The 11,570-nt window shown below is 41.0% G+C and overlaps 1 protein-coding gene across 1 annotated transcript; it reads right to left on the bottom strand.

Annotated features, from left to right (window-relative positions):
• Nucleotides 1-10,147: 10,147 nt before the first annotated feature.
• On the bottom strand, nt 10,148-11,071 carry LOC115457044 (olfactory receptor 5V1-like). The gene has a single exon (XM_030186467.1). The coding sequence runs from the start codon at nt 11,069-11,071 to the stop codon at nt 10,148-10,150; it is 924 nt and encodes a 307-aa protein (XP_030042327.1).
• Between the last annotated feature and the right edge of the window lie 499 nt (nt 11,072-11,570).

Genomic DNA, 11,570 nt, shown 5'->3' with positions numbered 1-11,570 from the left:
CATCATATTATACTCTCTTCCACGTATCTTCCCAATTTACTATATGAATATACCACTACAATCTTAAGTGTGAAAAATAAAAATAAAAAGTTTTTTTGCGATACCCACTTTTGGCATATGTCCATAAAAGTCCTATTTATTTATTTATTATCTCATTTATACCCCACATTTTCCCAACAGCGTTGCTCAATGTGGCTTACAGCGTACCGCAAAGGCACGCACTGCAGTAAAATTAAGCTAGTACAACAGAAAACCTACATAAGAAATAATGGGGAGGATGGGGAAGGGATGGAAGGAGCAGGGAAACCAGGGGAGAAGAGGGAAGGGTGGATGTGTCCAAAATTGTCATAGATTGATGTGCCTCAAGCAGAGGAGACATATGCTGAGTTCTTGGGATACGCTTGTCCAAATAGCATGGTCTTAAGTGATTTCCTGAAATTTAGATGGTTGTGGATGGTTTTTACAGTTTTATAAGGAGAAAATTCCTCTGAATAAAAAAAAAACAATCCAAATGGCTCAATTATTGATCCTAAAATAGTCACAAATACATTTGTCTTGCAAAAGCACTGAAAAAATTGAATAATCAGGAACCAACTTATCTGGGTATAGATTTCTTTCAAAACCTCCAATGAGATATCCTGAGATGAATCACGCCTAACTAAGCACGTTAATTTACGCCAAGGAAACCTTGCGCATAAGTTAGGTGTCAAGCAGGTATATTCTATTTCTCTGTGGGTCAATTTTTGGAACGCTTACAAACAACCCATTCCACGCCCAAAGCCATATCCCCTTTTTGGTAATGCACATCAGAATTTACACGAACCATTCTCCAGAAAATGCTTAGCAAGTACTACGTGTAAATTCTAATTAATGCCAATTAGTTTGGTAATTGGTTGTTAACATTCAATTATCGGAGCTGATTAGCTTGTTAACCAAATAGGTAATGCACATTGTTATGGAATGAGCGTGATGCATAGAATCCAGGGGGTTTGAGTTTACCTTACCCCACAATAAGTGGACTGCCCACACTCCAACCTTGTCTATGCCCCCTTGCATTTATGCATGATGCCACTTACCCAAGCACATAAACAATGCGTATAGAATTACGTCCTACACGCATAAGTAGGAAACATGTCTATGTCCCACACTTGCTGCACTACTGAGTGTGCCCCATTGCATTCATGCATTATTCCACTTATACACACCTTTACAAAATAGCATTTCGTTGCCTGACTTGCACTTTCCTATGCTAGAATTCTGCAAATTTAGATGCAGAAGGATCTGTAAAGGTGGGCTTTCAATTACAGAATGGCCCCATATGTATTAGATATGATTGACCCATTATTAGTATTGGATTGCTTGGATATCTAGTCTTTCAAATCTTTCAGAATCAAGGCAAGTAATACTCTCTTCATATAATTGTCTCTTTCGTTATCGGAGGAAAGGACTTCAGATTCTCTGCGCTGCGCCCTAATTTGTGTCTTGCGAGCTGCAAACTCTCTTCTGCAGATTACTTGTCTGCTTGGATTAGGATCAGGTGCAGAATCGTCAAAGTCGAAAAAACCTCCGTTTTTTATTTCTTTGTATTGAATATGTTTGTTATACTTAGTTCTTACATTATCTGGGCTGTAGAGTCGTCTGTCGGGAGCGTTCCCAACAGACGACTTTACAGCCCAGATAAGGGTATAATGAAGACACAATAAAGTATGTAAGAACTAAGTATAACGAACATATTAAATACAAAGAAATTAAAAAACGGAGGGTTTTTTGGACTAATGATGATTCTGCACCTGATCCTAATCCAAGCAGACAAGTAATCTGCAGAGGAGAGGTAGCAGCTCGCAAGATTTTCTATTAGCAAGTACCAACTAAGAGATTAGTTGGATATCTAGTCCCAATCTGGAAATAGGTGTAAGCAATGAAGTTATGGACACGATTCAGCCTACAATATTTCCATTCATTTTCTTATATATTCAGTCTCGTAAAAATGTGAGTTTACCTGGCAGTTCTCTGATCTCACTTCTAAATATGCCCAACAACCCCACCACCATAACACCCCCCCCCCTAAAAGAAATGCTTTCTTTGCAAGAAAATTCAAGCTTACCTCCTGTAGCCTCACATCAAGTGTTGCTCTTGACATAATGATGAATTAGTGCAGTAATTGTCTACAGCCAGTAGGCTATGTATCCTTCAGCCTTACATCATACCAAGAATTACAGAGCAAGTTCATTGACCATCAGAGCATTTGCAATCTGCGTCTGAGGAATTATCACACTGAGGAATAATCAGCACAGGTTCCAATCTTTCACTTTTCTCAACAAGGGTTTCTTCATCTATGCAAGAACATCCTGATGAGCAATGAGTCATTAGATTACTAGAGAGATATATTGGGATCTGGTCCAAGGGCAGATAAACTACAATTTTTTCAGAATTAAAAAAATTATAATATTTTATTATTCTGTTAAAATACATAAATGCTAATAAAAATAAAGACAAAAATTATAACATCCCGCTGACTCTTGTAGAGGTCATTAACGTATTATTACCTATTAAGTACCGAATTAATGTGTGGCTAGAATTGATATGTTTTTTGCAATGTTTATCACTGGCACATTATTATTATTAGCATTTGTATAGCGCTACCAGACGCACGCAGCGCTGAACACCTGACACAGAGAGACAGTCCCTGCTCACATAACAGTGGAAACAAGAGAATAACTACTAAATGATTTCAAAATCAAAAGTTATGTATTAATCTTTATATAGATTGGTGACAACTAATGAGACGTATCTTGATTGCCGCTCAACAAGTGTGTTGGGGATTAAAGAAAGCTAGGGTACAAGGGTGCACCAGTTTACACAGTAAAATTTTGGTCTGCCAGAAACATAAGTAGTTTGTCATCTGCATATATATAGAAAAAAAACTTTGTATTATAGTACTGAATTAGGGTGTCCAAGGGGCTGAGAAACATATTAAAAAGGAGTAGAAAAAAAGACCAAATGCTGAGGACAGATCCAAAGAGACCTGGAGGGTGATGAGACCTGCATCCAAAGAAGAGTGAACTTCATCTGGGGGAGCTGTTATAGTGGATCCAGTACTATGATGTGTTCTAAAACCAGTTTGACAAGGATGAAGTGCAGAAAAGTGTTTGACACAGTGCAGAAGCTGATAAAAACTTTTCTCTAAGCTATCTTAGAAACGATACACAGATGTGATACCAGTCAATAGTTCCCAGGAAGAGAGGGGTCCAATGTAGGTTTTTAAAAAGAGGCCTAACCAATGCCTGTTTCTATGAAGAAGGATCACTGCCCATAGAAAGACTTTGATGAATCATATGTAAAAGCAAAAGGCCAAGGGCATGATTAGGATAGCAAAGCCAACTGGAAGGTAAAGGATCCAGATGGCAAGTAGTAAACCGCACAGACCAAGTGGAGGAGGGGAAGGACAGGAGAAGTTTGAAACTGACAGAGTATCTCATAGATGTTCCACCTTATTAGAGAAGATGGAAGCTGAAGGCCTCGTTTACCAAGTTGCTGCAAAAGGAGGCTGGTGCTGGATTTGGCTCATGTTTTACCATAATCCAAGGTTTTTTGGGGGGTTTTGCATGTTTGGGTTTTTTTGTTTGTTTGTTTGTAACTGGGGCAATAGAGGGTTAAAATGACTTGCCCAGGGTCACAAGGAGCTGTAGTAGGAATTGAACCCTGTTCCCCTGGTTTTCAGGGCACTATACTAACCATTTGGCCCCCTCCTCTGCTCTTGCTCTCTGCCTCCCTCCCACTCATTCTCTGTAGGTCCAGTATTTTTTTGTCTCTCCATCTCCCCTTCTCCCTCACATTCACTCTGTGGGTCTAGCATATCTGTCCACCTTTCTCATTCCCACCCACAAACTCTTGGGTGTGGCATTTGTTCCCCCTCCCCCCCATCTGCAAACTTACTTGTCTTTACCAGAAATTAATGTAGTGGTATAGAGGTTAATCTGGTAGGGACACTAATCTGTTGATCCGTGGAAAGTGTCTCAGTATATTTAAGTTATATAATGAGGATAAGTTGAGGTGAAGCCGAGTATACTTGCCTGGGAGAAATTAATGTAGGTTCAATCCACAAATCAGGAAGTGTAGATATTAATTCAATACAATAATATATAAGTTTCTACACTGCAATCAAGTATTAAGAGGAAGGCATGGATTCATTACATGAAATTTTAACATGCAAATAAGTGGAGAAAAAAAGACCTCAGTAATACCAGCACTGCCTCCCTCCAAAGGAAACACCGTACAATAAGAAATTGTGCCTCTTTAATCATGGGTCAAAAAAACTCCACACAATCGTTTCTTAAATGTTGGCCATCCATCCTCTAAAATACGTCGAAAATGGAGCCACGAAAATCAAAACAATGTAACTAAATGTTACTTATCTTGGTTATCGAAAGTTAGACAAATGTTCGTCATAGCAGATCAATCCATTGCTCGAATTTATTATATACTAGTAAAAAAGGCCCATTTCTGTAGGCAAGGAAACGGGCCTTAGGCAGGCAATTCCCCCCCCTCCCCGTGCTACAGCCCCCTTGAACCCACCCCCTCCCGCGAACCTGTCGATCTTCCCCCCCCCCCCCCCCGGAATGCCGAAAACTGCCGCCACCGCCGCCGCCGTTGTTGTGCTACCTTCCCTTCCCGTAGGTTCTTCAATCATCTTGTCTGGAAGTTCCTATGCATGCTTCTGACGTCAGACGCACGGAGTTAAACTTTCTAAGAAGATGATTGAGGAACCCACCCGAAGGTAGTGCACATCAGCGGCGGGAGGGGGGTGCGGTTTTCGGCGTTCCGGTGGGGGGGATCGACAGGTTCGCGGGAGGGGGTGGGTTTCGAGGGGGCCATAGCGCGGGGGGGTGACAGCTGATTCCAAGGCAGTAGGAGGAGTAGGGAAACACGCTGCACTTGTTTCCCTACTCCTCCCCTTGCCTTGGAATCAGCTGTGTTGACGTCAGTGACGTCCGTGCGTGTCTGCCTCGCAGACCACTTGCAGCCAGGGAGCCACGGTCCCAAGCAAAGAACGTTGGAGGTGAGAATTATTATATAGGATAATCTTGCTTTATAGAACATCGGCATTGCATATCGACAGAAAAGACACATGAGCCTATGGTGTCACACTGCATGTATAAACAACACAAGTTCATGGATTTGAAATGCACAGTGATTGAACAGGTTAAGATTTCGGAAAGAAAGGGAGATGTTAGAAGGTTACTTAGACAAAAAGAGCAACGATGGATCTTCACTCTACAGACTGTAATACCCAAAGGCCTGAATATCGCTATAGAATGGAAGGCTTTTCTTTAAGATGATGTTTTCTACTAGCCATTGTTTTTTTCCTTTAAGGTTTTTCTCTTAAAGCGCTGTTTTCTAGTTACCATTGCTTTTTCTTGGAGGTTTTCCTCTTAAAGCACTGTTTTTCTAGTAGCCATACCTTTTCCTTTAGGGTTTTCCTCTTCAAACAGTGTTTTCTAGTGTATTGATGTATGTGATGTATTGATGACATCACACGCTAAATATAAAACTTAGCAGTTGCAGGAAGTGCCAGCCGCCATTATGAAATTTTTTTGTCTTTGGTAGCATACAGGGCGTATTTCTTCCTTGGATGTGAATTTTGAAAGAATTTTTTCCCCTGGGGACATAAGAAGATAGCAGAAAGCAAGATTATATATAATAAATTCGAGCGATGGATTGATCTGCTATGACGGACATTTGTCTAACTTTCGACACCCAAGATAAGTAACATTTAGTTACATTGTTTTGATTTTCGTGGCTCCATTTATGAAGTATTTTAGAGGATGGATGGCCAACATTTAAGAAACGATTGTGTGGAGTTTTTTTGACCCATGATTAAAGAGGCACACTTTCTTATTGTACGGTATTTCCTTTGGAGGAAGGCGGTGCTGGTATTACTGAAGTCTTTTTTCTCCACTTATTTGCATGTTAAAATTTCATGCAATGAATCCGTGCCTTCCTCTTAATACTTGATTGCAGTGTAGAAACTTATATATTATTGTATAGAAATTAATTTAGGCCATCTCCCAGCCCTGAGGCCTCCCTTTAGCTAGTTCCTGACTACAGGAAAGTTGCCACTGGAAGAGACGGGGTATGACCCAGAAAAAGCACCTGAGCTGGACAAAAGTCCACCTGCACTAATCATCAATAAATACAAGCAATGCTTGAGACAAGGACACCAAGGGAAAGATAGGGAGACAGAGGGAAGATGGATGGTGGACATAGAAAGAGAAGAAATGTCAAATAGACAGGAAATCCTGGAAAGAGCCCTGGGACCAAAATGCATAGGAAAAAAATGCCCAGACAGCAAAGCTAGAAAAAAATGTATTCTGAATTTATTGAAATATTTCAGCTTTGGGAAATGCACATTTTTATTTCTTTATTTCAGTCCCTATATGTCTCTAGTATTGCTGTGTTAGCAGTGTCTGACTTGAGGCTTTCATTTTTTTTCCCCTTGATATATCCTGCTATTTCTCTGGTCTTATTCAAATCCCGTCTGAAGCCTCAAGGCAGCTTGGGATGGAAAAAGTGCTGAACATTCTAATACTAGAATAACCCAGTATCGACGTGCCTTACACATATGGAGTGGAGGAGTGGCCTAGTGGTTAGAGCACCGGTCTTGCAATCCAGAGGTGGCCGGTTCAAGTCCCACTGCTGCTCCTTGTGATCTTGGGCAAGTCACTTAATCCTCCATTGCCTCAGGTACAAACTTCGATTGTGAGCCCTCCTTGGACAGAGAAATATCCAGTGTACCTGAATGTAACTCACCTTGAGCTACTACTGAAAAAGGTGTGAGCAAAATCTAAATAAATAGATATGTGTTAACAATTACACCAACAATAGATCTGGCAGAACTGCAATAGTTTGAAAACGGTAGGGATGTGTGTAACTGACAGCAACAGGAGTAATTTTATAACTTAGCACCATTTGTTAGGCATTGTATTGGCAAACATTGATCGCCAATTCTATGATGGCATCTTGATGTCAAAACACCCTTATAGAATGTTATTGTAATAAAAAATTTAGAGTAGTCTATAAACCGTGCCTAGATTTAGGTGTGGTTTTTAGAATATGCCTAAGGGCCATGCCAGAGCCTAAGTCTAAGCGCATTCATTTCCGCCAATGAAAACTTGGTGTAAATACTGGAGCCTAAGTTAGGTACCAAGAAGACGTGGCGGGGCATAATCGAATGGGGCACCCATCTATAAGGGCGGCCATCTTAAAGGCCGGCCCCGTAAAGCGGCGTCCCCGACTGTATTATCGAAACAAGATGGCCGGCCATCTTTCGTTTCGATAATACGGTCGGGGCCGGCCCTAGAGATGGCCAACATTGGTTTTCCCCGATAATGGAAACTAATGGCAACAATCTCAAACCCGGCCAAATCCAAGCCATTTGGTCATGGGAGGAGGCACTGGTCCCCCTCACATGCCAGGACACCAACCGGGCACCCTAGGGGGCACTGCAATGATCTTCACAAATTGCTTCCAGGTGCATAGCTCCCTTACCTTGTGTGCTGATACCCCCCCAAAAAACCCAAAACCCACTCCCCACAACTGTACACCACTACCATAGCCATTAAAGGGTAACGGGGGGCACCTAGATGTGGGTACAGTGGGTTTCAGGTGGGTTTTGGAGGGCTCCCATTTACCACCACAAGTGTAACAGGTGGGGGGGGATGGGCATGGGTCTGCCTGCCTGAAGTGCACTGCAGAACCCACTAAAAACTGCTCCAGGAACCTGCATACTGCTGTCATGGAGCTGGGTATGACACTGGCATAGAGATTGGAAAAAAATTATTTTTTTGGGTGGGAGAGGGTTGGTGACCACTGGGAGAGTAAGGGGAGGTGGTCATCTGGTCAGTTTGGGCACCTTTCCAAGGCCTGGTTGTTAACAAAAAGGGTCCAAGTAAAGTCGGCCAAATACTCGCCAGGGCCGCCCTTCTTTTTTCCATTTTCAGCCAAGGCCGGCCATCTCTTAACCATGCCCCTGTCCCGCCTTTGGTACATTGCCGACACGCCCCCTTGAACTTTGGCCAGCCCTGCAACCGAAAGCAGATGAAGCCGGCCAAAATCGACTTTCGATTATACCAATTTGGTTGGCTTTAGGAGAAGGCCGGCCACCTCCCAATTTGTGCCGGAAGATGGCCACCCTTCTCCTTCGAAAATAAGCAGAATATTCTATAACCCTGCCCGCAAATTTTTGAAATACCCATGAACCACCTATTCCATGCCCATGGCCACTTCCCACAATATGCTCAGCAACTACTACATATAAATTCTAATTAATGCCAATTAATACTGATAGCTGTTTACTAACATGCAATTATCGGCACTGATATGCTTGTTAACAAATTAGGGTATGCGCATTTTTATGGAATGTGCTTCAATTTCCACACGGAAATCCTGGTGCGATATATAGAATCCTGTGCTTAGTGTATAACTTACCCCACAATAAATGGACTGCCAATACTCCAACCTTCTCTGTGCCCCCTTGCACTTATGCATGATGCCACTTAAAAAAGAGCTTAAACCATAGTGTTTAACGCATTTATATGCATTGGCGCTAATTTTCTCAGCATTACTACATATAAACAGTGCATTAGTCTTGGTGTCTTGTTATAGAATTACCTCCTACATACATGATCATGTGGGATATAAGAATAAATAAATAAAATAAAGGGAAGGAAAGAAACTTTACATATAATCAGGTAGAGGAAAATAAAGATATCACCATGTTGCTGTATATTCCAGGAACCCATCTGCAAATCTATGTCCAACTTGCCCTAAGAATCATAGGTTTTGTGGAAAGCAAAAATTGCTAAACCAGAATTAATTAAATATATGACGGCTCCAGTCTAAAATGCAGAGGTAGGGAAGTCCAGAGAGAGAGGGCATCGTCACACTGAATACTAACTGATGGACAATGTCTAGACCGATGATCTGAAAAGATGGAGCCAGCAATAAATGTTGTTGGGTAGATATGAGAGCATGCGAGGGATAATAGTGGATCAAATAGCAAAACAGAAAAGGAGGGTTCACCACAATGCAGTGTTTTATGAACCAGAGTCAAAATCTGATATCGACAACTGATTTTCTAACTTTAAAAGAGAAGTTACATGATCAAACTTCTAAGTGTCTGTGATCAGTTTAACAGCGATTTTCTGAAAGCCACCTTAGGTCAACCATTTGAAGATCCTGGAGTAATGTGATATAATAGTCCATGGTACCAGAGCATGGATCAGTACAGTAAGTCTTGAATGAACTTGACACTCAGCTCTTTCGAGAACACCTGCTGTAAAATAATGTCAAGAAGACGTCAATTGATGATTCAAATGTCTGTCTATATTTACAGAAAGAGTTGCTTCACAAAATCAAATGATTCAAATACCAATTGAACATAGAGCAGACTTTTCTAAGATAACTCATTAATATCAGTACATGCTGAACATAGTTAAGGTACCTAGTTATATATATGTAAATGTTTCACTAATTAGTAATGCCCAGCATTTCCCACATAAAAGGGAGTCATTGTATATAGCAATTTGAACATATAAAACATATTTATAATTGGAAAATGACTGATATATAATTGTATGGGTGAACACACGCAGAGTATTATAGACATCTACAAGATAAAATGTACTTTTATATGGAATACTTTGGTGTTCCAAGGGGACAAAGTTTGGACATAGCAGGGATACGGGTTGCACTGTTCTTACATACTTATGCATATGCATTTACCCACAAACAACCATAACTGCAAGATTCAAAATAACCTCTCTCTACTGAAATCCCAAAATGACATATTTATATCCAAATGCTGACATAAATTTATGTTTTGATTCGTATTGGTTGTAGAGGGATCCCATCTTCCACTTAAAATGTCATTGTTCCAAAAAAACTGCAGACAGCTGTAGATTGTGTCTAACATTTACAAGTCAATGTTTTGTAGAAAAAAAAAAGGTTTCTTGTTTTTAGAAGTCTCAGTTTACAGGGCACAAATGGTTCATGAGTTATTGTGAGCAGACCAGTGAGGGGATTAGGAATAAGCACAACAGTACTTTAGAGCACCTGCTATCATGGACAGGGCAAGATGCATAGGACTTTAGTGGGTCTTCATGAGGGCTTTTTTCAGGGCCACTTTTATCTCTCTGCTTCTCAAGCTATAAATCAGAGGGTTTAGGAGTGGGAGAGTGACTATATACATTGCGATAGGTAACTTGTTTGCATCTGGAGTATCTATTGCCCCAGGGTGCATATACACTCCTATCATAATCCCATATGCCATAAGAATGACTGTAAGGTGGGATGAACAGGTGGAGAAGGCCTTGCTTTTACCCTCTGAAGAGCGGATTTTCAGGACGGTGGAAATGATAAACACGTAGGATGTCAGGGTTAGGAGAAATGGAATGAAGAGTGCAAATAACCCCTGTATATAATTCATAGATTGAATTATTGAGGTATCTGAGCAAGAAAGTTTCACCATTGCTGCAATTTCACAGAAGAAATGATTTATTACATTAGAGTCACAAAATGGAAACTGGGAAACAACAATATTGTGTGGCAATGACTCTAATACACCTGCTACCCATGAGGCAGCTGCCAGAACAGCACACGCCCTCTTATTCATGATGTCGAGATAACGCAAGGGGTTGCATATTGCAATGTAACGGTCATATGCCATGGCAGTCAGAAGAGCAAATTCTGTACATACACATATCGTATAGCAGTACATCTGTAGAATACATCCCACAAAAGATATATTATAGTCCTTTGCCAGCAGAATAGCCAACATTTTTGGCACAATGGCACTCAAAGAGCAGATGTCTAAGGCAGACAGGTTGGCCAAGAAGAAATACATGGGGATGTGGAGGTGCCGGTCAGCAGAAATTATGCAGATAACGAGGAGGTTCCCCAACACAGCCATCAGGTAGAGGATTGAGAAGAGAGTGAAGAGAGGGAGTTGCAACTCTGGGAACTCTGGGAATCCAAGAATCAGGAATTCTGTCACACTGGTATAATTTACCATTTCACTGTTTGAAAGCTTCAAGGAAGAAGAAGAGACAGAATGAAGGAAAACAGATAGAACTTAGGAAGCAATGGGGGTCTTTTACTAAAGCTTAGCTCGAGATATCTGTAGCAGGGTCCATTTTAGTCTTATGGGTCCTGATGCAAAATAACTCAAGCTAATCTTTTGTAAAAGATCCCCAATGTGACCAAACATATCACAAAATACTCTAGAAACACTGATGCAATAAACCAGATCTACTAAGAACAAATGCAAGTAAAACATGTCTTTGATAATTCTGTAGAGGTCAGCTTTGAGAGTGTCACTGAGCTGTCTGGGTTGTGAATGTACATGAATACAGACTTCAATCTCGTTATCTTTGCTATACCATCTAGGTTTAAACCAGCAGACCGAGCACTGTCAAGCTGACCTGCCCTCATGTCTATCAATATTTTAAGCGACTAACAGCTCATTACCTAGAGGGCAGCTTTTTAATGGAGCATCTCCATTTAGGAGTCCC

This window comes from Microcaecilia unicolor, chromosome 14, assembly GCF_901765095.1.
Source record: "Microcaecilia unicolor chromosome 14, aMicUni1.1, whole genome shotgun sequence".
Classification (NCBI taxonomy): domain Eukaryota; kingdom Metazoa; phylum Chordata; class Amphibia; order Gymnophiona; family Siphonopidae; genus Microcaecilia; species Microcaecilia unicolor.
Note: the sequence above shows the minus strand (reverse complement) of the source record. Positions and strands in the feature narration are given on the sequence as shown.

Excerpts from the sequence above, each read along its gene's own strand:
- LOC115457044 (XM_030186467.1), bottom strand. The coding sequence starts at position 11,071 with ATGGTAAATTATACCAGTGTGACAGAATTCCTGATTCTTGGATTCCCA.